This window comes from Notothenia rossii (genome assembly GCF_949606895.1).
Source record: "Notothenia rossii genome assembly, chromosome: 2".
Taxonomy (NCBI): domain Eukaryota; kingdom Metazoa; phylum Chordata; class Actinopteri; order Perciformes; family Nototheniidae; genus Notothenia; species Notothenia rossii.
The window spans coordinates 10118140-10145453 of NC_136904.1; the positions used below are offsets into that span (position 1 = coordinate 10118140).

A 27314-nucleotide genomic window follows, 5' to 3' on the forward strand; every position below is an offset into this window, starting at 1 on the left:
TTTTTATTTATTTGTTTTGTGTTCTTTGTCAGTAGTTTATCATGTAGACGTTATGGCAATTCATGATGTAATTCTAAAGTGTTAGGTACAGGGGAGCCACCACATTTCCCTTTTGGGTCTCAAGCTGAAAGAGTTTGAGACCCCTTGAAATAGAGTATAATTGAGAATGAGTAATGCGATACGTCAATGTCATCTTTTCAGTAACAGGAAGCCAGGCTCGGAAGTGGATGAGGTAAGCATGATCACATTTATTACAATAAATCACATTAATAACAAAAGTCTGTCATCACCTAGAGAGACTCTGATGTGATGCTGTAAATGTGATAAACAGGGTAATCTGAATAAATCTGAATACTGTAGAAGACAAGCTGTCTCTATAAAAGCCTCCGTCTGTGGGGCGATGGCTCAGAGTCCGGGGCCTCCAGCAAATATGAGCTCCAGGGCAGATTGGATGTCACCATCTGTGGCCTGCAGCACCCTCAGCATCAGATCCTCGTCCTGGATCCCCATGTCCCTGAGCTGCTGCATCTGGGACTGCCAGCGGCCCTAGCAGAACAAAAACACATTCACTGAATAACTATTTCATCCAAAAGACCATCCAAAATCCAGAGCACCAATCATTTCCATTCCTGCCTTGTTTTGCTTCAAAATATACAAATATTTTACCTAAAAAAGGACAGTAACCATTTTAATTTAATCGACAATTCAGAGTACACCTTCTCCATTAATTGCGGCATTGAGTCTGTTCAGCCTCACCTGTAGAGCCGACATGTTGGAGGCTTGCAGAGCTTGCTGCAGCGCCTGGCTGAAGAGATCGTTACTCACTGGGGTCCCTGCTGGCATGGGGGCTACGCCACTAGAGGGGTCCGACTATAGCAAAAACAAAAATCTGATTTTGTATGTTTTCAATACATATTAATGTCCTTAATAGTTCCATATTTTAAGCTCAATACAACATCGGTTCAGTAGTAAAACATATGTGTCATCGTTTTCTCCTTGTTATGTTACCTGGCTAGAAGTTGTTGGAGTGACCGCGCTGCTGTCAGGCGTGCTGGCGAGGGCCAAAGCTGTGGCCAGCTCGCTCTGCGTTATTGGTCGAGGGCCCGTCGCTCCGCTGTGGCTCAGAGACACTGGGCGTATTCCCGCCGAGCCTCCTGCTCTGTGTGAGGGACCCGCGGGGCTCCCCTGTTACACACACACACACACACACACAGACGTTAGCATCATCAGTTATCCTGTACATGACACGTGATGTTCAGAAAGGGGCGGAGGTACTCACGGACTGGAAGTCGTCCTCATCGTCAGACATGCCCTCAAACATGAAGCCCCCTGCCAGGTAAAAAGGATTATGTATTTGTAGTGAAAAAACACAACAACATGGATTCAAAATGTCTATGCATGTTCTATTTTAAGGAACACACGATACTCTAGGTTTTATTTCATTGAGAGCATTGACCTTGTGTCTCACTTTAATCTGTTGTTTAAATGTATAGCTTGCCAACAACAATTCTTCATAACCATAAGCTTCCCTCTCTTGCTTGCCATAGGTTATACCTGTTTTTATTGCACCCTGTCCTCGCTCACCTGGCATATCGCTGTAGGAGCTGGCGGAGACGTTGCGAGAGGAGCTGGCACTGGCCTGAGCGGGCATGCTGCCGGCCACAGAGTGCAGCACCAGGATGATGGCATTGACGAGGGCCGGGTGTGAAGAGATCAATCTATGAAACAGACAGAGAAGTATAGATGGGAATTTAAAGGACTTTCTGTGTGTGTGTGTGTGTGTGTGTGTGTGTGTGTGTGTGTGTGTGTGTGTGTGTGTGTGTGTGTGTGTGTGTGTGTGTGTGTGTGTGTGTGTGTGTGTGTGTGTGTGTGTGTGTGTGTGTGTGTGTGTGTGTGTGTGTGTGTGTTGTACTCACTTATTATGTGTTACATTAGAGTGAATAACAAAGAAAAGCCAAACTTACACATCCAGCATGCTGGGGTCTGTGAACTGCACAAAGAGATCTTTGTCTTGAAGCACGCCTGAGCAAATAAAAGGGCGTATTGGGAAATGTAAGCATTTGCATACTTGCACAAAATAGGATGGTAATATTAATAAAACTCAGCAGGTCTTACCTAAGGCAACTGGGTCTAACCTGAGCCCGGGTGTGGCCACGATGATCTGATCCAGAGAATCTTTATTTGTCAGCGTTTTATAAACCTATGTGAGGGGACAATACAGTAAGCTTCATTGGTAACTATAGATCTGAAACATTTCGATACTATCTACATGTTTACACTTAATACACATGCAGATTTTACACAAGGTTGGACGAGTTACCCACTGATGGTGAAACATTAAAATAAAAATATACAGTATAGGCGATCTACACATCCTTTGAATATAAATATACCATCCTTGACTTCAAACTACATTTGAACCATCCACAGTGTTTTATATAGATCTGTCATAGAAGTGTAGATCTATTAAGATCTGAGGGATGTGTAGTGGTTTCAAAAGTTGGTGCTGACACAGCCCTATCCACGTCCGTGCCATTATCCAAGGATCAAAGTCAAAAATAGTTGAATCTGAACTATCCCTTTATCACTTAAGCCAACATGCTGGTATTCCAAAATGGTGCGAGTAGGTGGACACCATGGAAAGCTGCCAGGCATTAATAGCTAAACCTCTTCCTGTTAAGAATCATTTTTGACCAGCTCGATGCTGATCTGACACACGGGAACAAAAATGCATCCAATCAGAGGTCAACAGCTGTAAACACAGGTGTGACTGCACCCGAGGGAACAACTAAAAATAACCCCAGCTAAATAGTTACAAGGTTAGTGTGTCCAAAAATGTGTTTAGTGCCAACAACACAATGCAGTCCTGTATTCGGCAGTGAAGGACAACCCATTTAAACCTTTACTGAGTGTAAGGCATGAGAAAGCCACCAAACTCCAATGGGTACAGTGATGTTTGTATTCCAAAGAGGATGAACTCTATATTTAATTCACCCTTTTCCAAGTTTGGTGAAGTTAAATCTCATCAGAAGAGGTCAACCAGAGCGCGTGTTTTCAAGTCTGAAAACAAATCTTCACAAGGCCTTAACCTATTCCCTTCTGTTGTAAAATAAATCGGCGATATTGTAGCAAAGGCAAAACAAATATGGAAATTAATACACGTTTTATACATTATGCCAAAGCAATATTCAAAATATATGTATGTGGAATGGATCACAATTTAAACTCATTGGATCATAAAGGGTTGTCTCCACCATGTGCTTGTCCCTGTGTGTGTTTTCTACTCACTGAGTCTCTGTAGGCAGAGTTTAGAGAGTGTAGAGCAGCGTGAAACACCCTGAACTCCCTGGCTGCTGTTGCTCTGTTCACAGGTTCTAGAAAAGGAAAGAAAAACAGTTCAGATTCACTTTCACTTACAGTACAGCTTAAACAAAATGTATTTCAATACTTAAATGACAAAGCAGACAGACCTGAGCGGCTCTCTGACTCTGGCCAGGTCTTTTTGAGGATGTGTAAGGTGGATCCCGGTTGAATCCCGCAGGCATCAAGAGTAAGGTCGTCCTTAAGCTTCCGACCACAGTGGACAAACTCTGATATGAGACATTATCACACATTTTAAGACAAATAACAATAAGACATACATTACAACTACACACAGAGATGCATCTCATTCAAAGTTGATGGCTTGAGGTTCAAACACCACACATGTTACACACCTATTAGTTCAGGATCTGGGAAGGAGTCTGGGATCTGTGCTGCGACAAGCTGTTTTACAGTGGCGATTCTGTATCCTCCAGGAGGAACGTCCCCAGGCATCATGTCTGGGAAGTGGAAGGTGGATTTGGGCTGATCCATCATCTTCAGAGACAGGCGCCATTCTGAAGAAGTCATCGCTACCTATAACATAAACAGAAAACACACTATCAACTACGTATTTACTCCATATTTGACGAGCTGTTGTTATTGTAAGCCGGTTGTTATTTACGTTAGCTATTATAATTTCCACTATGCTATGACACGTTCGGTACCACATGCTATAGATAATATACATCAGAAATGTGCATTATCACCTCCAGCTTAATCTTTTTGGGGGGTTTTGACATCATAAATTACGTTAGCAAACCTGCTAAACCCCTGTTAGCTTCTTAGCATTTGCTAAAAAAAAGCAGACAAAAAAAACATGCCGGTTCACAAATTCAACGTAATCTATTAGTAACGTATGTCTGGTTTAAAAGAATGCCTAGCAAATGTAAAATACATTACAGAAATAAATGGCATGACAACTGTAGCCGTTGTAAAATAACCGCAGACTCACCGTTTTATTGTTGACACTCGATTCACTTCCTGGTTTTTAGTCACGTGGTCTACGTAACGTTTACTTGCACCGTTCAAACAAAGGATCTTTCATATCTGTGTTTTCCTCTGTATTTGTAACCATTGGTAATCTTAAAGTGTCTCCTTTTCCTCTTTCGCACTCACACATAAAGACCTAATTGTTATCCAGTTTAGACCACTTGCATTATAGACAATATGTCCATATAGGCTACCTATTTTGTAAAACAATAGATACACACACAAAAAAAAACTTTTCTTGTGCTGCGGACCAAAGGTTCCCAATTGATTTTCCTGCTGCTACACAGCTACGTATTTAACATTTTCTAAAGCTGTGTCATGTCATGTCAATGTTTCCACACAGTAATGTCTGTCTGTATATCTCATTTTAGGGCAATTTAGGTCAAGTATTATTATTATTCTTATTGCAACCACATAACTGCTCACTAACAACAGCCTAGTTGTCTTTGGCCTACCACAAAACTGGCAAATGTAATTTATGAATCATATTAAATAACGTGTCTAATATATAATCAATCAAATAGATGTATTAATCCACAAACAAATTATTAGGCTATACAAATGTGCACTCAAAGTTAATTATGTGAGTTTCATTCCTATGGTTTCATATAAACTGCATAGTTGGCACTGGCAGCTCAGTGATACGTTCAAGAACCATGTGATAAATCAATGCGGTTATTATAAGATAGTCTATACAGGCTACATGTAAAAAGTAATGTCGTGTGCCCAGCGAATGAAAGCAGTTGCATATGAACCAAAACGTGTATTTATAAGATACTTGGTCTACTGCATGTGTAAAGAAAAAAAACATGTGTGTTCACAAACAGTTAAGCAGGGGGTCGGGACTCTCCAGTCTCATTTCTCCCCTCGGTATGACATCACTGCTGGACAAAGCAGCACCAAGGAGTGGTTACCGTGAAGAGACGCGTCCCAAATCATTGGAAGACACTCACACACTCTGAAAACACATATTACAGCTGTTTCCACCGTCAGGAAGAACTGTAATCGGCTCAGCAAGTTCTAGAAGTGCTTTGTGTTGTCCGAGGAAGGAACTATACTGTGGAAAAACACATCGGCTTGTGCTGGTCAGAGAAAAGAGGAGTCCCTGCCGCTGGATGGTTGGTGCTTTCCAAGTTTCGCCTTCCTAACATGGTAAGAAAGTTTGATATGAGAGCATAAGCTAACAGAGACGATATCGAAGACATAACTTTGGTTATTTTCCAACACGCGCAACAGCTGTCGGGGAACCCCAACTCGAGTTAGGGTGAGTGGTTCACAGAGTTGGCTTTATTCACTGGCTCTGTGTCATATATCTGTTATTTGTTGTAGTTTTAAAAAGCAAGCCAGAGGCCCGCTAAGCTATACAGTGTAGTGTTTCACAGATGTAGCTAATAACATCTATGAATGAACAGGACGGCGCCCCCATTTGAGAAAAAGTCAATACTGCAGCAAGGCATTTCATCTTCCTACCTTCCATAAGTCAAAATAGGGACATAACAGTCAGCTTTTTTTTTTAAACATACAGTAATACATTTTAAATAAAGCCCACCAAGTGCTTTATTTGGAGTCATCCAGCTTCAATATGACGTTTGATAGTCTCCAATATATGGACCTTTTATAATAAGGAAACACCACATATCTAAAAGTATAAGTTTCCTCACTCTTTCAAAAGAGGCTTGGTCGCACTGATAGCCAACCTGAGATTTGAAACTAAATAAAGGAACAAAACAAAACTGAGGGCTCAGTAAATATTAGCAGGATAAAACAGTTAGAAAATACACGTTTCTGAACTATGCTTTTATTCAGAAAAACTGAGAGGTTTGGGAAGCGGTGGATAGGAGATGCTGTAGCCTGGTGATGTTGCCTGGCCTCATGCTGCCCTTATCACATGGTAATGCAGATGTGCTTTGCTGGCAGGTACAGCTTCCTGTCATGTAGGAGGATGTAGTTACTGCTCTGACTTGGCAAGGAAATGAGATATGATATATTGGAAAAATAATTATGTTATTTGACAATGTTTGAGATGTTCACATGTTTTTTCCCGGGATGTGATTGCAGTTTGGCAATTCATGGTCCTTTTCCATCTCCATGTTATTGCACATATGTCAAGCTGCCATAAGATAAAGGTTATGCTAAATTGGCTCCTGCAGCTTTACAAAAGCAGGAGGTTGGAGTATCCGTCACATTGCAAACACTTTTCTTCTCTTGACTAGACACGTACCAACAGCTCTCACTGCCACGGTTGCTAATTATCATTGAGATAAAAATAGCAGTGTAGTATTGGGCTGGGCAAAAAGGCCAACGTCTTCTCTCACAATAGAGGTTATTTCATATTTCGATAACAGTATCAAGATACATAGTAGCATCTTTTCTGGTACTTCAATAAATACATAGTCTATGTGAAAATAAAAGATGATATCGTCTATCTTTTTACTTTCAAGTGTGAATTAAAATATATAACAAATGAAAAGGACTGTCATTTTAAAAACACTTTCTTAATTAAAGAAATTAAGAGTTTTTAATAATATTCTAAAGAAAAAATGTTTAAGCCTTCATCCCGATAAAAACGTATACATATATATACAATAAAAAAGTGTGTATCTTTTGATATATTTCATCATATTGCACAGCCCAGGTCTATTATTATGTTGCTTAATGGCACTGATGCATTGCCTAGTGTAAATGCCTATACAAGTAAAATGGAGTTTCAGTTAGTTAAAAAGAAAGTAACTTTCATACATCCCCTTAGTCAAAAAAGCTTTCTTTAAGTTTATGGAGCTCCTCTCTTTTCAGTTTGACGAGCTAATGTATAATTTGACCAATGACTTGACTACTATGGGAACATTTCCTTGCATTAAGTGAATCCAGCCATCCCTTAAGAGGCCTGCTTAATGCTCACCACCGCTGCCATATGGATTTGAAAGGCTCGTTTTCATCCCATGATGCCCTCCAAGGGACGGGGGTTTTCCAGGTGGGAAATGTTCCTATTGTCAAGGATGAATGGTTCCCAATGGTTTGAGAAGCTTGGCAATGGTGCCAGCCATATGCCAATGAGACATTTGGGCTCAGAAGGTCAGTTTGATCCATTATATTAATAGTGTTTAAAAGTGGTCTTGTCATCCAGAAGAGGAAAAGAACAGTTGTGTCAGTAAAAAGACAAACTGTTAGAGGACCACTGTCACAGATTCTTCCAAAGAATACTGAGTTGGTACAATGACCATGGCGAAACAGTAAATCTTAATGTTCTGTGATACTTAAGGAATAATTTCTCTCTCGTTTGACCTCAGTAAGAAGCTTAATAATCCTTAGTGCAGTGTCAAAAAGAAATACACTGGTGATTATGGCTCAAAAGCTGCCGACCAATCACTAAAAGAAAGTCAAGACATTCATACTGTCAAACATTCTATCAGTGACCGACTCTTTTACATATGAATGATCTTCAATTTAGAGAGCACCATCATCAAAAAAGATCCATGAATAAGTGTATAAGTCATTGGGGTAATATACTGATGGATAACATAGCCTTTTAAAAATACAACCTTTTACAGTTAAAGTTGTATCATTATATTCTTTGGGTTGCAACCTGGGAGCGTGGTCAGCTTGTTTTGACTTCTGACAGTGAGTGGAATCGTTAAAGGTGAATCGTAAAATGACAGGAAGGAAAATGCATTAACAGGCCGGCATGGGGTCCTTTAAAAACCTTGAGTCATTCAGTAAAAAAACCTTTTGATGGCTTCCTGCTGTCTGGACAACACAGACAGTCAGACTGTGGTTTGGTGTGTTGGCGTTTTGTAGTTCATTATGTCTTTAGTTGATATATTTACAGAAATCTTGTCCTTTTGGAGAGGCTGGCTGTGGTATGAGCCTGGTCTTTTCCTCATTTGATATTTATCTCCATTTTTAATGTCTGCCCATTGAATAAGCCACGTTCTCTGCCTTTGAGGGCAAGTATCTTGGGAGATTCAGATGGTTTTGCAGGGATCTCTTTTGAGTTTGTTTCTGGCAAATGGTGAGTGTGCGCTGTTGGAAAGTTATGGATGAATCTGCACTTCTTCCCACATCCTCTCTGCTAAAGCCATACATGGAACCTCATGGAAAACGCTTTGGTTCAGCCATGAGGTGGAGCCACAGCTGACAGCAATTTCCAATCATTTATAACACCAAAACATCCCGACTGATCTGTTAGCTGCCTTCTCCAATCTAAAGGAACTCATATATGTCCACATATAAAACTAAGTTTGAATTAAAAATGTGAATTTGATTAAACCTGAATCTGCTCAACCGTAAGGATTCACTTTTCTTGCTTTGAAGCTTAAATTATATGTTTCCAGTATAGACAGACACAAACTGTTGTTACTGATATCTTCTGTTTCTGTAAAACTACATGTAACACTATACGGCCTTGAATGTAGTTAACAGAAGAAACTAAAATGAATATGTGAAAGCATCCTATGACAAAAGGATGAATATGGAAAGATATACTGCCAAACAAAGGTTGGTACAATCCTTTTGTCTTGTTTGTTAACAGCCACATAACTAAATGATAGAGAGAAGAAGAAATGTAACTCCTCCAATGCATCTGAGCATCCTCAATGCCAGTTCACACAGACCAGCAGTATTAAAAGCAGTTGCATTTCTGATGTGTGCTTTCCATTTTGAACGCCAGCACTAAAGATATTTTATTATGGTCCTTGGTCTTGGAATAACCTTCAATCACGCCTTAAACTGATGGCACTTGTCCCAATAGCCTGTTTTAAGTTGAAGGTGTCTGAGGTCCTTACCACCAGCTGATCTGGCAGTAATAAGTAGTGTACCTTACTGTCCCTAATGTTTACTTAGTTGTGTTTTCTGTATTTTATATGTCTGTGTTATGTGTAAGAACGTTACTGCCTTCTTGGCCAGGTCAGCATTGTAAATGAGATTTTCTCTCAATGTTTTCATCTGGTTAAACAAAGATTAAATACAAATAAATACATTTAAAAAATATAAGCTACTGCACATTTAGCTTTACTTAAAGGGGACCTATTATGCAAAATGCACTTTTTGATGTCTTTTATACATAAAGTGTCCCCGGTGTGTCAGGGAACTCACACAGCATCAGAAAATAAAACTTGTCTCTTTTCCTCCGTACCCAAATCTCTAAAAACGGGGCTACAACGGAGCTGATCAAGATTTGCGTCCGATATGACGTAATGTCGGGAATGTAGGCTGGCTTTACACCCACGGCCCAATCAGAAACGTTGCTATCAGAAACAATGTCCGACTGGTTTGGACGTAATATGGTCGGTGCATGCTTACATTAGCATCGCTAACACTCAGAGCTAACCTGTACTGGAGAGCATGTGTGTGAAGAAGCAGGAAATAAAAAGGAACTCACCTTTTTAATATATAACCGGCAAGAGAGAAAGCCTTTGAGCTCCATACTGTTTCAGAAATAATCCTTGATAATCCATGATATGGCTTCGGAGATGGTTCGATAACATTTGCAGGATAATGATTATGTAGCATTTCTCTATTATCGAAATGATGACATTTTATAATGGGATAACATCAAAGTGAATGGCCTGCTGCTGCTGAATGCGTCGGGCAAGTGACTGGAAAAAGTAAAAAAAGTTATTAAATAGTTTCAGATAATAATAATGATAATTCATTCTATTTAGAGACACCTTTCAAAGCACCCAAGGAAACCTTACAATTCATAAAATATTTGAAGGAAAGGTTTAAGACAGTCCAAAGAATGCAGTCCGGGGGATGTTTCTTATGTGGGGTGCAAATGAGAGGGAGCTGTCCAGAATGACACCATGTCGTGTTTGAGTTGTGCTCTTGATAAGCCATTAAAACAGTAAAATACGTGTCTCCTGTTCACCAAAACATACCCATCTGTTATGGAAAAAGAAAGTTTTCCAAAAGTATTCTAAAAGTAATCTGAATACGTAACTTTTTTAAGACACATAACTGTAAATGTATTCGGATTACTTTCAGAGCCATGTATTCAGTATTCAGTAATAATTACATTTACAAATTAACCCTGCCTATTGCCTAAAAATAGCATGATAGGTGCACTTTAAGTTTTCCCATTGTTATGTATATGATTTGAAATGTAGTGACACCCAGTGGTTGTTTTGAAAATGTCACCCTCACTAAGAGGAAACTGCCCTACACACACACAATCTGAAACACTGGTGCTAAGAAGAATGGGCTGAAGGCAAAACATATTCTACACCAATTGTCACTATCGATATCTATTGCTGCCACAAACCAAAACATTTGCCATCAGAATAACTTCAAATATAAAAATATAGAAGGAGCTGTTATCAACCATGTGCTTCCTCTTTCAGCCTCTCAAACGTCTCAGGGCACATACACTGTTTCCTGTGTATTTAAAGAGGAATTGAAAGAATTGTGATACATGAGAATATGAATAACTCCTGGAAAGGAAGCAGAACCATGTGTGTCGTGCTAAGACACCTCATGTTATTGACAGGAAGCTGTTGCTCATATCCTTTTCACCTTAAGGGTATGCCCACCACATTCCAACACAATAAAGATATCCAATTGTTTGAATGGCCATACAATCTTTCTCAAAATATGTTTATTGGAAGGTTTAACAAGTGACAAGTGACCCATTTGGATGTTTTGAAGTAGTGTTGTGTCAGTTACCTTACCATAGTCACTGTATAACCTACACTGTACACAGTAGAAAATCAATGTATTGCTGTGTGCGGGGGCGGCTGCAAAACATTACAGCTATGGGAAAGAAAAGCCCTCCTAAAAAAATCAATATCAGTTTAAGTGTTTGCTATATTTAGAATATTTCCTTCGTCAGACCGCTGTTTCCGACGGGAAAACTGAAGCCCTACTCAATGCCACCGGTCCTCATGACAAAAACAGCAATTATACCGAGCAGAACAGGTGAGAGCGAAGATGAATACAGGCTTCAGATCCCTGTCTGACAAAAAGGCCTGCCTGCTGGCAAGTTTAAATGGTGTAAATATAATAGCCTAGACTTATTTAGATTTTTGTATGAGGGCCTTATTTTTAGATACTCACACTACATTTTTACATGTGGCTGCTGTCATCATCCACAGCAGTACTTTCCTGATGGTACTCATTTCTCATGAGAACTCTCTATTCATTTCTCTTTTTTATCTTCCTCTTTTTCTTGTACAGTTTATAAATGTCATTGGTTTCGAATAATATGTGTTTTTATTTCGAATAATATGTTTTTTTTTTGTCATTTTGGTTAAGAAAAATCACTTGTATTATATTTTGGTTCACATTTGAAATATTTTATATTTATCTTTTCACTATTTATAATTGTAGACATTTTTTTTACATTTTGAAAAAAAACGAAATTCCATAGAAAATGCATGCAGGTCATTTTTGATCACTTATGGAGCTTGGGGTAGAAATAAAAAAACTACAATTTCTTAAAATTTAAATTTAAAATTTGAATGGCACGATGTTTTTTGAGGAATAGCTGGAATATGAAATGATAAAAAAATGTAATTAAAAAGATACTCTAAGAAAACCACCTCACCGGGTCAAAAAAGACCCACTTATGCATCTAAGGGCTAAGACTTAAAACCATCTTAATCTAGGTGATCCATTACTTCTATTGCATATTTATCAGTGGTCTTATTGCTCTGAGATTTACCAACAAAATATTTGCATTCATCCCAGAAGATACTGTGAGAGAACATGGACACTGGAAATGCAACACTGAATTTGCTTTTCGATTTAGCTGTCGTGTTTTCGTTTTACCCAATTATTTATAATAGCTGACAAGCCTTTAAAACAGTGACTTCATGTAAATGAAAGAAAACATACTTCCAGTTTTGCCTATAATAAAAGTACTGTTTGTGAAATGCCAAATACAAATGCAAATATTGACCTCTACCAAACTCTCCAAGAATATCACCTCATGAATATGTTATGGGTGGTAGAGTGGAAGTAGAGGGGATGTTTTGTCTGTATCTACTCGCTCCTAAAAAAGTGTTTTTCCGTCTAGAATGACTTGGCTGTTTCCTGTCATTTTGGAAGTCCCTGTTCATCTTCACAGCTTTCTGAAAGAGAAGAGCCTTGAGCAAGCACGAGAAACGTCTGACAGTCAAGTTCAGACACAGATTTAATATATCTAACTTTTAAATAAGCCTGCACTCCATAAAATATGTTGGATTGTCTCAAACCCCGCCCACTTGAGAGACCACACACAGGAACAGAACACACCCTGTCTGTTTCTCTCTTTCACCAACAGATCTTTTTATTTTTCTGTACTATTGTGTGTATTCTGTGCTATTACAAGCGCCCTCCTCCTCTGATGTCTGTGTTTTGTTCCCCTTCCAGAGCTGTGTCTGAGATGATCTGCAGATTGAATCCACCCTGGAAGACCATGCTGTCCCTCCTGCTGACCGCGATGATGGCCCTCCAAACTATGGGTGGGTGTTTAACCCCGTTAGACCAGAGTCACCGCAGTATAAATGCCTCTGCCTGTTAAACAATACGCCCTGCAGAGCCTATTAGTCTTCCCCCTTCAAAGGCTTCACTGGGCAAAACAACAGTTTAAATGAGGCAACTCCCAACAATAATGTGCTGAAAGTTTGAAAGTTATAAATGTTTAAACTCTCATCAATCCAGAAAAGTTACCACAAAAACATTTTCTTATTTATATAGATGTCGTTTCTCACATAGTAAAAGACAATTTTACCCTATGATATGGCTGTGAGTTTTTATATGTTTTTAATAATTCAGCTTGTAAAACAGAATAGCTTTGACCTTTTGCAGACAGGTGAGGAATGGAGCTTTGGGCTTGGGTGAGGCCCTCGATGAAAAGTGCCAGAAGTGCAGTTTTTCTGCTCTGACTCAGGGAGTGTGGGGAACTCATCGTCTTATATTTATAACACCGGGAAGCAGCGCTGTGGTTGATGTTGCAACTGAGGATTCATAACTCACACACTCAAAAGTTTGACTTCAATAGAAATGGTGCTCGAGGAAGAACTTGTGTCATCATAAAAACAAGACAAATAGCCTGTACGGGCTTGATCGCGTCTCGAGACACGGTGAATAAAAGAAAATACATTTGGCATGTCAAAAGTTGGATCAACAGTGCATATTTTAGCACCACACATGTCCCAACTGCTGTGTTGCTGACACATATCATAGTAGGTGATAATGTTTTATATTATTAAATAGCCTGAAGAAGAAAGAGTAAGAAAGCCTTTAACGGTTTCTCCAAAAATGAACTTACTTTGGCAAACCCACAAAGTTCACAAAGAACTTATATCATCCAAAATGCCATCATTTAAAAAGAGCTATTTTTTGCCTGTTCGGCTCTCTGGTTGAGCTGACACAACCTCCTATCGGCCATCAGTGGCACATTTCAATCTTGACTCAGTGGACCTAAGTGTCTTCAGTGGTTCATTAGGGACCTATTCTCTCCCAGCACAAATGGCCCCGCAGCCTGCTCATTACCGGCTGTGCGGCATCCGGAGCCTAACTCGCTGCTCTCACCGGGGGGGGGGAAGAGGAGGAGGTGTCGGGCACTGATGGAGCTCTTTAACTCACGGGTAATGGGCTATTGTTGCTCACACACTGATTCAGTTTCTCTCTGCTAACTGGAGCACTAAGTGAATTAGTTGGAGTCTAGTTTGATTCTATAGTCTGTAACACTGTATGATGAAACAAAAACACCATGCTTATTTCATTTAGTAACTTAAACTGTGCAAACAGCTTCCAAAGAGTTTCAGGTTCTTTCAGAGCAAGAGAGACAAAGACAATGTGTTTTGGTGACAACGTATTTCTATTTGTTTTACCAGATAGGACAACAGAAATGTTCTTGATGAATAATTAAAGGTCAATTTGGTTTTCCTTTGTTTTATAACTAACCGTGTTTTGCTTCTGTGGGCACCCTAAACAAAAACCCTACAGACTTGTATAGTTATAAGAGCAGCTGTGTTTGAATATGTGTGTGTCTCTGTCGGTATGAGTCAGGGTCTCCAGTTCCCTCGCTGGGATTACTGGCTGTAATCTTCCTTGTATTCAGCCGTGTCACTGCTCGATAACTCCTGCAAGTGCCCATATCAGTAGACACTATTACACTTTGTGGTCTCTGCCAACACACTTCCTGTCGTGAGAAAAATATTTGTAAAAGAAAAAACCACAAGGACAGTGCATGACAACACTGTCATCCCGACGCAGTAACATCGCCTCTGTAGCTACCAGCTGTATCCTGACTCACTAGTCAGATGATGGATCATTCTCTCTGAAACCTCTCCCTGATGTTACTCATACACAGCTGTTGTGTCACTGCAGCGGTGAAGAGGCTTGACTGTGAGGGGTTGTTGATTTTGTGCTTAAATGCACTATTAAGGAAGCAGAAGGGATACAAAAATATGCTACACCAATCAGCTTTGACCATTGACTCTACTGGATGCTTAGGTGTATTTGTACCGCATTTATTATAACCCAAAGTCTTAATAAACGTCAGCAAATTCTTGAATCTACAATGAATATGTGCAGTAATGACTGCTTCACAACAGTAGCTGTGTACAGTAACATCTTTGGCTCACTCCAGCACAGTGTCAGACAGTGGCAGAGCTAACAGGAAGCTGTCTAGCTAATTGCTTGTTGTTGTCGTACTCTGTGTTCAGTTAGCACAGCCACCAGGCTGCCAGAGCTCCCTGTGTGCAGCTCTTAGCACCCAAAGAATGAGCGAGAATTGTATTCATGCAAATGCAAAAGAATTGAAAGCTGACCTGATTTCACTCGCAGTGATGGGAGCTGTAAGGTAATTCAAATTAATTAGCATAATTGGATAGATTGCATCTAGCATAGCAGTCGGCAGGCCCACATTATGGCAGGGCTGCAGAGCGTGAAAATAGCCCGCTCGTGCCTGCATCTCTGGTGTACTTTTTAAAGGTCTGCTAACTATGAATGCCCTCTTCCTGTCCTCCTTTTCTCTTCACAGCAATTGATTTTGCAGAGAGGGGACACTTTAGTCTGCGCTGAAATTCAATTTAGGGTTATTACCCCATATCAGTGATGTTCTTGCTAATTTGATTGCGTCAAGTGAAGTATCCTTTTAAAAACAATCGAGGACAGGCTCAACAAAGATTGGTTTCGCCGCAATGCATACATAATCACCAGTCTCTGTTGGCTTGCCTCTGTCTCACCGTTCCCCGGCTCTTCTTTTTCTCACAGTGCGCTCATTGAAACAGAGTGCATTACCCAACAAGCACCTCATGATTATTTCAACAAGTCCTCAAAATGCTGCCTTGTGGGAATCGTTAAAAAATTGATACGGTTAATATGCCGAGATTGCAGTTCTGGAGGGGAAGAGGGGCCCAGAGCCATATGTGGGTCTGTTGTGTGCCTAGTGGGCTGTGATGAATGATGCTGATCTGTGCTTGGAAAGCATCACAGCTACTGAGTTGCTGAGAAAGCTTCACAGCAGCTGACACTGGGAGACACCCACCTCCAGAGTGAGGCTGTGGTGACGCGGTGTTTGTGATGTCAGGGCCGGGGGCTCTGTCATCGAGACATCGCACAGCTGGCGACCAACTAACCCCTGTTTAACCTCGTGTCACATCTGGTGCATGGAACCATGAGGCAGGATATGAACCAGAGAAAGAGCTAAACAAAATGTATAAGGCAGCATTTGGAAAACACTGTCCTCATTAGAATATAAAAAAACTTGCTTTTCTCTGATAGTGGCTGTTATTTTTTTTATTCTTTATTTTTTAACACTTACATTAACTTATTGTGTTTTATTTATTATAGCATTATTTATTTTATTATTTTATTTGATTCTAATAATGAAGCAAGTGTCACAAAATCCTATTTCCCCTTAGATACACAAAGTATTAAAATTGTTATTCATAGTGTACACACTACAGTATGTAGCTGGCCATTATGAGAAATCAGCTGCACTCAACTCAGATCTGACCTCTTGACTCCCTGATACCTTGTGAGACTCCCCCGCTCTGCCTCGTTTCTTCACCAGCCTCCTGCTCATCAAAGGCTCGCTGTCTCTCAGGCTCGTAAGCCAGAAGCTAGTCCTTATCAGCCCACTGTCCTTTAGCCGGCCCTATTATCTGACTGCCGGAGCCCATTAACAGCTTATTGACAGGATATGAGATGGCGCACATCTATGAAGGAAGCAAGACAGAGCGAGCAGCGATAGTGAGCAAGAAATAGAGCTAAAAAAGGGAAAATAGAAAGACCCATTTTGATTTATGACATGGCTGAAAATAAGCAAGTCAGAGTCCTTGTCTTCCCTATCTGCCATCACCTGTATCTCCCTGAGTGAGGGCACTCACACTCTATGACGAGTCCCTGCAGCAGAAATGGTAAAAGGAGAGATTATGTTCACAGCTTAATGTTGAAAGTGACCCCTGCACACCGCAGAAGGCTTTAAGTGTCACCTAATCTCATCCATTTTGGGCCTCTTCAAAAGAAACGCTGCTTAATTCACAGACTGTTTTTGAGATTGCTAATTTCCAAACAAATCATGCTTACTATGGACGCAGTCGCTTAATATTTTCCCAATGCTAATTTTTTTTTCTCCAAATGGACATCTACATCTGCTCCTGACACCATGAAATCAAAAGCTAGCTTCCCCTGAGACTTTTTACCAGGATTGGATATATCATAAGAATAATCGGTATGAAAGGGCTCAAAGATCCTTTGAGCAAAAAGCCTTTGATGTTCTGGTTTTGCAAAATGTCCAGGCTGGAAATGTGTAGACCTGAAGTCACATTCTTCAACAGAAGGGGGCAGTGTTGTAAAAGCAGACTTCTCCTTCTCACCCTAATGCTATTGCAGTCTGTTAGTATTGCACCTGTTTACTTTGCCGTGTCAATATTGCCCCTCCAGTGCTAGTGCTTGACTTTCCTTATGTGTGAAATCCTATTGATACTTCCTCCAAATTAGTTTTCAGCAGGGTTTTAGACGTACCTTTTTAAAACAGGTGTACATATGGTGTTTAACAAATGACTCCACACAGATTGTGTAAATAGCTCTGTTCACTCTCTGTTATTGAACATCACCATTTTGTACTTCTTGAGGAGAAGCTGTGAGGTGCCATTCTCTGTGAGGTTGTAGTGATATTGGAGGGAGTCAAGTTGGAGTGACGTTGCCCAGAATTTGATATTAAATTGCATGTTGAAATGTATGTGTGTATGTGTTCTCAAGATCGATATATGAACTGCATCTGAAAACATCTGCATCTTAGTTGACTAAAACGCATTATGATATTTTGGACTAATCAATGAGTTGATATAAAAGACAGATGAATGAATCATAAAAAGCACCACTTTAAAGCCTATGCTGGATGTGCTTGTAAGATTCCTGGAAAATAAGTCACTCAGCATGAAAAAGGTAAATCGACCAATCACTTTCCAATTTTTTTTATTGACTATAACAACCAATGAATTGACTAAAAGTCATGTTCCCCCCACTTGGTACGGCTCTACTCAACGCGACTCACTTTTAGAACCAGGTGCTTTTCAGGATCTGTTTCCCACTGCAGATCGTAGCCTATCAGTGTAGGCGGGATGATCAGCTATTGTCTGGAAACTGCCATTTAAACAGGAGACTCCCTAATTAATCGGCAACCAAATAAATGAACGTCAGCACTGACAGTAGTTTACTATTAAAAACAATTGCTTAGTGCAGGATGTCTCATTACAAGCTAAGAGTCTTTCTGACCAATCAATGGTCTGCATTGTTTTTAACTTCACCTTTTGGTATTGGCTCAGCTCCATTTGTACCTTCAGCTGAGGTGGTACTGAAAAAGTATTACTCACCAGGTGCAATCCACAATTTATCCTAATGGAAACCAAAAAAGAGCTAGCAATTGAAATAGAGCTGTACCATGCAGTTCAAACATAGATAGATGGATAGATAGATACAGTAGATACAGATAGATAGATGGATAGCTGTGTTTGTGTGTGTGCCAGCCTGTGTGCTAGCGCTGTGTACATTTGTGTATTTGTGTGTATTTGGCTGTTGCTGGTCATGCTGATGGGGAACCTCTCTGCTCCAGAGCAGCTTTGTAACAGCGTCTCCATTGTAGTGTCAGAGTACCTTGTGTCCAATTCCTCAGACAGTGTGTTGCTGTGGAGCTGTCAGGAGTCATACAGGTGTGGAATAGCAATGCGCTCTCTAGCCTGTGAGTCTCTGTTTCTGCATGAAATTGTGTTTGGGAGGGTGTGTGTGCAAGACAGGATATTATTTCAAGTTTAATGATACTTTTACAACTGATTTTTATTTCTGATTAAATCCAAAGCTATGTAGAACTTGTACTGTTACGTGTTTCTTTTTCAAACAGCACAGTCAAAGATAGAGCCGATCCATTGCACAGTGGATAATACATGTCTAATCACTTGTTACTGCTTCTACACAAAGTGCAAAACCATTTCTCCCTAGTTAATAAACGACAGCAGAAATGAAATAACCATCATTTAAAAAGCTGACATGCACTCAAACAGAACTGATCATTTCTGGCATGAGCATGATTAGTTTTTGGAAATGCAAGAGTATATTTTTCCCAGAAGGGATGAGCTGGGAGCATTTTGCAAAGATCAACAGTTTGATACAAACTCTCCTCCACTGGAGCATGTCGTAGCTCTAGCTGGGCTCATGTCTAAGGATAAATTACTGATGATAAAAGTAAGGATTTCAGACAGACTTTTTCTCAAGTCATCGCTATTGAATTGGTATCATTTGAGTATTCTAGGCTTGAAATGTAGCCATTAAAATCTTGATTTTATGTCAGTTATCTGTCTACTCTAAACCGTCTCCGATTGAGCAGTTTTTGCAGAGAAAGCTGGAAAAGGAAAGGAAAAAAGGACATAAAAACTCTTGCAGCATAATCTACTTCTCTGTTCTCCTTTTTGTTATATCAGTACATTTCAGTTAAACTACTGCCAGAACCCTGCTAAATACACTGTAAATATTTGACACCAAGCTCATCACTTTTTTGGTTCTTGATCACATTTTTGCCATTATTTTGGTTGTTTACTTTTTGGTATTTAATTAGAAATGTTAGCCGGATGTTTGCGGCTGCATTGCTTTACATGACAGATATAAAGAAGAATGAGTCAGATTTTAACAACTATTAAGCAGCCATGAACACAATATATGATCTATTTAGTGAAAGTAGGGACACAGTAGAATACATTTGATGTTATTCAACCCCAACCCTCTTTTTAGCATTGTTTGTATAAAGTCATGTAGTTATTTAGTTAACGCTAATATTGTAATTCATACATGCCTGTTGTTTTAATCACAACACTATATCGACCAGGGAAGAGAAATATTCGTATTCCAGTTAAAGGTGGGGTAGGTAAGTTTGAGAAACCGGCTCGAGATACACTTTTTGTTATATTCCATGGAATGCTCTTAACATCCCGATAGCAATGAATATCTGAAGTGCTTTGACAAAAAATCCATCTGTGGAAGCCGTAGCGCTGTAAAAAGCACGACCAATCATCTGAGCCGGCCCGGCTAAAGTAACTGGATGGCCTACCTGCCTGTCAGCCTTCCATCTGTGCACAAACTTATCTGGTGCCCTCATTGGTCATGTGCGCGTTCGTGTGTGTTGGAGGAGGGGCTCTGTGAGGAAGTGGCAGATTTGTTCCGGCTGTGTATTTTCAAATTCTAGTGCACTCGAGCTGGTTTCTCCAAAATTACCTAACCAACCTTTAACTGATTTTGTGTAACAGTTTACTATATGTGCATGTGGGTGTGTGCTCTTTCCTTACTGTCTGTGCCAGGACGATGATGTGAGATATCTCTGGATTTTATTTACCAACAGCCTTACACGTCACCCTGCAAGCACCCTCCCTATAAAAGCTGTGATCTTCTTATTTGCTGTCTGCTTGCATCCCACGCTGTCTCCGTCTCACACTCCATGCTCACCTCATGAGCCCAGCTAGCATCACTATACAAATAACATGGTAGAAGCCACACCTGAGGGAGAGCTGATGGGAGGAGGTGTTGGTGGCGACAAGGTGGTGCATGGTTTTGAAGGTGGAGTTGAAAGCAGTGTGAAGAAGCCTTTTTTCCAGCCGGCCCTCTGCCTCTCTGCTAAGCAGGGCCCGTTGCCAGCGCTCGCGAAGGCTGTAATGAGTTTATTTCATGTCGGCTGTGAAAGTGCCCGTCTCTGTCTCGCAGGCACTCAAACAGAGCTGAGGCCCATAAACACAAAGTGCAGTGTGTAAATCCCCACAGCCTGACGTCTCCCAGCCTGCCCTCTATGGCTTCTGAGCATCTCTGTATCGAGAGGGAGAAGGGGAGAGGCGAGATCCCCACTTACCCCTCAGGAGAATCCACAGGCAAGGCTACAAGGTGCAGCCCGGCCCCCTCACCAAAGACCACTTGTGTTGTGATCTTCAACCTCTGCTGCTTACACTTGTCTCTTCAGAGAATGCATGTTTTTTCATGTCGAGAGGCGATCAAACGGCCGGCTGCCACGAAGAACACGCTGTGTGGTGTAAACAGCAGCAGATCAAAAAACAGCCGCATTGATTGGCTCTGGCTCGTGGTATTCCACCTCTGACGAATAGGACATCAGATGTTCGCTTTCCATGACGTCAGCCGGCCTCGCTTGCCCTCCTCTGCTCTCCTGCTTAATTCCCTCCCCTCGGTGTATCGCAAAATACCTCCCCTTGAATTTTCTTTCCAAGCACAGGTCGGTGTCTCGACACAAGGTCCCTGTGTAGAGCTGCGTCCTCCCGGGGCCTCGGAGCCAGTGGTAGGTCACCGGTTAAAGAAGCAGTGAGTGAAGGAGCAGGAGGGAGGAAGGGATGGGGAATGAGAAGGAGGAGTTTCTATCTCTTTCCTTCCTGACATGGCTTTGGTCCGTGTTGAGGGATTAGTGTGTGAGGCTCCACCACAGCTTCTACCTTGGCTTGTATCCAGATATTATCTTTAAGTGTGAGTTCGGCCTCTCTCTCTCCGTTTCCCTTCCCCCTTCCCGTATGAACTCAGTAGTGTGAGTCATCCCAGGCTGCTCGGGGAGTGATTTAATTGCTCTCTCTCCTCCTCCTTAAATGTGCACTTCTCAAAGAGGGCTGTCGCTGACCCCTCCACTCCTACAAAAAACACCAGCGACCTATTCATTACCGCAAAGGTTGACCCACCTCTCAAAGACAGCGTAAATACACAATGCTGACATTTGTTCGGTTCGCCCTGTTGATGCCGGCACCGCCTGCTCCTGCCGCGGTTCGCCCTGATAACTCTTCTTTATTGTTTCCCGGGTTGTAGCCCAGCTGAGTGAATGTGGGCACAATACTCACGATTGAAACGACCCCACAGCACCAGAAGAGCTTTGGTAATCACAGTAAAGGAAAAAGCGCTCTGTTGTCATCACACTGGGGGTCACAGAATTGTTTTGTGACTGCCAATTGTTTGGTATATAGAGGCTTTGAATTGTTCCTGGTTGAAATTGTGGCACAACATTCTCATTCAAAATAACACACTGAGGTTTTCTGGTTTTATGAGATGCAATATGTGAGGGGACAAAACCTATATAGAGTGTTTCTATTACACAATTATTATACTTTCTATTTCATTTTTCTCTGAGCAATTTGGGCTCCAATCAATGGCGCCGTATGGGGTATTCGGACAGCAATCTGCATTTTTCTGTCTCACGTCTCTGCACTTGTAAGTGTAGTCAATAGGTGGCACTGTTCCTACAGACCAGCAGTTCTTTCCTAATGTGATGTGTAGACGCTACCTAACTTGGAAAGGCTGATTGTGATTGGAAATAGGTTTGCCTTGACTCAGAAACACCCATCCATATACTGTATGAACCCTCTCAGATGAAAGACTTGTTTGTTGTTAATAGGGGAGAGTAATTATTGCACCACCACATCAGTCCAATCTCATTCAAGTGATTGAACATTGACGCTGGCTGTGTGATAGACACAGCTCAAAAAGGGGGCGAGGAGGCTAAAATGCCACTGTGATTATAACAATTAGAGAGGCTGAGCATAAAGAAGAGTGCATTGCTCCTGGGGCCGACTGGCTTTTTTGTCTCCCCTGTGATGCCGATGAGTGTCTCAGAGTTGTATAAGAGCGGACGGGGATCAATGGAGAATGCTGACTCCTGAGAATACTATGGATGTACTCTGGACTGCCTGAGATGGCTACTAATCCAGAATGATTATGCAGTGTACCCTTTGCTCTCGGCCTAGTCTAGACAAACAACACATACTTAGACACACACACACACACACACACACACACACACACACACACACCCCCACACACACACACACACACACACACACACACACACACACACACACACAAAATATACTCTGTTACAAGTAGGAGTCATGCATTCATCATCGTACTCAATGATCTTAAGAAAAAAAGTATTACCATCAAATATATTTGAACTATTGAAAATAAAAGTACTCTTTTTGCAGTATGGCCAAATATTAGTCATATTTAATAGTCTATGTCTTTAGTAACTAAAGTTAATTTCAACATTGACCAAAAAATGTGGTGGAGCAAAGTTATATTGTAGTTGAATTAGAAGTACCTAATTGTGAAGTTACATACACAAACACGTACTGATGTGTACAGATACTCCAATGAAACAAATCAAATCTTTAATAATAGGCATTTGGTTCAAAGCAGAGTCACTTTTCTTTCCCACAAAGACACACACTCTAGAGTTTTGCTGCAGTTTGCAGTTCACCCCCCTCACAGAGAAACAGATTTATTTCAGATTTAACTAATGATCTCACTAAAGCTATACAGATGTTGTTGCTTCCATCGCTGAGCCATCGCCAGGAGGCAAAGCCTATAGGAGCACAGACAAAGTCCTAATGCTTACCTCCAGATCCCTCCTCTTCCCTCCTGCCTTCATCCTGCCTCACCCGCTCCATGCTGCACAAACAGAGTGGATGCTTCCGAGGCAGTCACAGCATAGATTTCAAAATACTGCATTGATTTTGTTTTCAAAGACATTCAAATTTGAGAATGTGTCAGTTTCTCACATCTGAAAACAGCATGCGGAATTAATGCTGTGATTCAGTGAATACTGTGTGGTTAAACTAGACCTGGGCCAAGTAGTGTATCTGATACACTTTACACTACCATGAAGACGAATGGGTTATAAGATTGACACAGTGAAGACTGCAGAGACAAAATCACTGCAAGAAGGATTTTGGAAGTGTATTTTTTATATATTTCTTTCTGTGACAGCTTACCTGCCATTTTCTATCGCACAGCAAAACTATTGTTACAGTCATTTCAGCAATTTTCTTTCTTTATTAATTGTGTTGTCACTCCTCATATGTCCTCCTCTTCTCTTTACAGCTATGTTGGAAGTGAACGTCCCGGAGCAGCCAGTGGTGGTGCTGCACGGCAGGGATGCCATTCTCAACTGCTCCTTCAGTCCCGCCAGCGCCTTTAACTTGTCCGATCTGAGCATCTTCTGGCAGCTGACGGACACCAAACGCAATGTGCACGGGTACTGGGAGGGGCGCGACCAGCTGGTAGACCAGGCCGAGAGATTTGCCAACCGTACCAGCCTGTGGCCCGTCCAGCTGGGCCTGGGCAACGCCTCACTCCTGCTGAGCAGCGTGGTGGTGGCAGATGAAGGCAGCTACACCTGCTTCGTCAGGGTGCAGGACTACGGCAGCGCCGCTCTGCTGCTGCTGGTGGCCGGTGAGTCAAGCTCCGTGACACCTGTGGAAACAGACGAACATGCACATGGACATTTATAACCAGTGGGAGGTAGAAAATAGATACACACATAAAAAAAAACATTACTTACAAGGGACTGCAAATTAGCTTCATATCGACAAATAATGATATCCAATGCATTTATTATATATATATATAACTATGTTTATCTGTATTGTTCTTGTGGAATCAATCAACAAACACCAAGATTGACTTTAATTATCATTTAGAATTATTTCTCTCTTTCATAATCAACACAATATTTTATCAACCCAAAAAATAAATATATATATTTATAAATAAGCTCAGTTTCCTACCACTCAATGAGATGTTTTAGAAAAAATACAACATGTATGACATTTTTCATAGAATGATGAACTGAATATATAAGAAGAGTAATGATGATAATGTTAATAAATAATTAAAGCCTAAAATGTATGTATTTCTTCAAATGATTCTCTTTTACTTTGAAAATAGCAATTTAGTATAGCACCACGAGTTAGACAGTGAGACAGATTTTAACTGGGTCTTTCATAATATAGGATTTGCACTAAAGGAAGGAAAATAATGTTACCAACACACACACACACACGCACGCACGCACGCACGCACGCACGCACGCACGCACGCACGCACGCACGCACGCACACACACACACACACACGCACAGAGATGTGTACATATATTGTTTTCTGTCATGCTGTTTCCTTGACTAACGTTTGCATCGTAGCTCACTTCACACTTTGAAGTGATTGTATCGAAAGTGATTTGACCTCAGCCCTTATACACACATATACACCAACATCACTTAATACAATCTATTATTCAATTACCTACAGAGGAGGTTATTTATGATTATGTCTTTTCACAAGATGTGCAGGTGATAAACAGTTTCCTCAGGGCTGCTGTGGTTTTGCTCAATAAGCGCTGATTGTGGTCTGTCATGGTCAATATCTGCTGACTTTGATTATTAGCTGTTGTTACAGTCAATCAGCTATCACTAACATCTTCACTAGATTGCCCGCCTTCACAGCTGGGAGCCTTTTATATATTTATAATGATACTGTGGGCCTATCTTTTCATCCTGGCTGGGGAAAGGAAAAACAATGACTCAAACGGGGACAAATTGGTTCCATTTTTATGCATTAGATTTATAGCTTAACCAACATTTACAGTTATCTTTGTAGTCTTCCTTGAAGCTGTGCTGGAAGAAAATGAAAGGAGCCCCTTGATGGAAATCTGCCTGTCAGTCAAACGGACAGCTGGGGAAGTTAGTGTTTACCACGCTAAATCTGTCTTTGTGTTGAGAGTCCACTTTTGAAAAATCAGCTCAGTCAAACTTATTTCATCTCACCCTCAGCTCCACCCCATTGTTTACTGTGCAATGATTGGTTCTGGGAATACAGCAGCCTATTTCCCCGCCACCTCTATACTCATGTTTCAGCTCAAGGGATTGAAGAAGCGTGATTTCAGCTGAGGCGGACAACTAACCCCTCACCTTCACACCCCTTCGCTCTTTTCCATGCTACAGGCTGAGTCGTTTTACATTTCTGCGCCTGCCACTTTTCTCCTAGGCCTGCCCACCTCGTTCCCCCAGGCTTGCACCGTATTCCCTTTCTGAAAGTGTCTCAGAGCTTTGGGTCTCTAGAGAAAATGGCGTTGAGAGTGTGGGGATGCAGCATCAGGATGTGCCACAGATGCTCTCTGTGTCTGTGGGATCTTAAGCACTGTGTTATGCTAAGCTCCCTAAATATAATTAAGAATTTAATGGGAATCATGTCAAACAGTTCCCAGGGTGACTCTCACTGCAGAGAATTCACTAAATTCACTATGTGTCTGCTTCTCCTTTTCCCCCTCTCCATCTTTACCCCCCCATACCTCTTTTTCTCCCCCATCCAACCCTTTCCTTCTCTATTTCTTACCCTTTTTCAGCCCCTTACTCCAAGCCTGTAGTGACGTTGGTGTCTGAAACCAACCTGCGGCCAGGTGATGAGTTGGCACTAACTTGCGTGGCCTATGGTGGGTATCCTGAAGCAGACGTGATATGGCAGGATGGAGGCGGGCGCAACTTGACGGACAATATCACCACTTCCCTGGTGGCCAATGAGGAAGGGTTGTTCACGATGACCAGCGTGCTGACAGTAGTGCTGGAGCCCAACAGCACCTACAGCTGCGGACTGATCAATCCACTTCTGGGCGAGGAGGGCTACGCCTTTGTCACAATCACAGGTGGGTGTGGGTTTTCATCTCCCTTTCTCTATAAATAACTTCCAGGCATTTCAATCAACAATGTCAGCTCCATTCTGGTGCAACGTAAACAATATTCACTGGCTTCCTGCCGCGTTTGAGTGTTACCAGCTCAGACTAATCTCACTTTCAGACATAGTTTCTTATTATAGTCTGCTATGCTTATGTGAATCAATCCATCAGTCAAATGTTATGCTATGGAGAGACTGTCTTTGTCCTTCTCAGTCTCTCTGTTTCAGTTACGGTTCCGCTCCAAAGAAATGAATTAGAAATAATGAAATGTCCAATTATAGTTCAATGAGCATAACCCATCAGTTCTCTTGCATCGGTAAGTGAGATCAGTGGGTGATCATTTCCCGGGGGACAGTCAAATAGCTATTCATTACATATTTCAAAAGGCAATTTGGGTAATACAAAAATTGTGCTAGGGGGAAAGATCGGTCTCTTACCAGCTTATTGCAAGTGTTAGCTAACCAGGAAGTAGATTCATGTTTTAATGTCTCTGTTTCTAATCTTGAACTTGGTGTGACAATACCATCTAATGGGTCTAATGGTCCCCTGAATCCCACAAACCATCTTCAGCCACAGCCCATGTCCCCCTGGCCCTGCTGCTGTACTATATGTGTTAAGTGCAAGGAGAGTGGCGTGTAAGGTGGGCCAAGGCTGGGGCTCTAATGGGAGCAGCCCTGTGTGAAATGGCTCATAAATAAGTAGAGGTAGCCTGAGCCGGCTCTCTGGGCTGGAGCTGGTGTTGGAGCTCGGACTGTTGAGGCGGAGGTCGAGGCAGAGGTCAGGGAGTGCTGCTCCACTGGGCTGGGAAATGACTGTGCTGTCTGAAGACGGGATGGCCGATTGGCAGGGCAGGTTTGCAGGGTGGCCTTTTCTAAAAGTTTGGTTGGCCTCTTTCAAGACAGCAAAGCTAACCAGAGTGACCATTGGGGCAGTGGACAGGTATTAAACACATGGTAGGAATGAAATATGACATTAGGGTGACTGGTAAAATGGTCCGG

At 41.4% G+C, this 27314-nt stretch overlaps 2 protein-coding genes across 3 annotated transcripts in view; one reads left to right on the forward strand and one right to left on the reverse strand.

Moving 5' to 3' along the window:
- Positions 1-224: 224 nt before the first annotated feature.
- Positions 225-4439, reverse strand: LOC307028147 (ubiquitin-like protein 7). Of its 2 annotated transcripts, none has more exons than XM_079662953.1 (11): positions 4316-4439; positions 3717-3897; positions 3471-3590; positions 3289-3374; positions 2116-2200; positions 1965-2022; positions 1585-1718; positions 1280-1329; positions 1009-1185; positions 757-870; positions 225-546 (listed from the first exon to the last, which is right to left on the reverse strand). In XM_079662953.1, exons 2-11 carry the CDS (start codon positions 3889-3891, stop codon positions 406-408), a joined length of 1140 nt encoding a protein of 379 aa, XP_079519079.1. In that variant the 5' UTR covers positions 3892-3897; positions 4316-4439; the 3' UTR covers positions 225-405. The 2 variants fall into 2 exon arrangements, with proteins under 2 accessions (XP_079519079.1, XP_079519078.1); XM_079662952.1 differs by lacking the exon at positions 4316-4439 and adding an exon at positions 4071-4301.
- Positions 4440-5230: 791 nt separating this feature from the next.
- Positions 5231-27314, forward strand: part of cd276 (CD276 molecule) — a 68368-nt gene continuing 46284 nt past the window's right edge. Inside the window, exons 1-4 of the mRNA XM_079663846.1 lie at positions 5231-5505; positions 12700-12791; positions 23689-24039; positions 25990-26286. Of these exons, the coding sequence (XP_079519972.1) occupies positions 12713-12791; positions 23689-24039; positions 25990-26286 (727 nt within the window). The 5' untranslated portion in view covers positions 5231-5505; positions 12700-12712. The remainder of the gene's footprint in view (positions 5506-12699; positions 12792-23688; positions 24040-25989; positions 26287-27314) is intronic.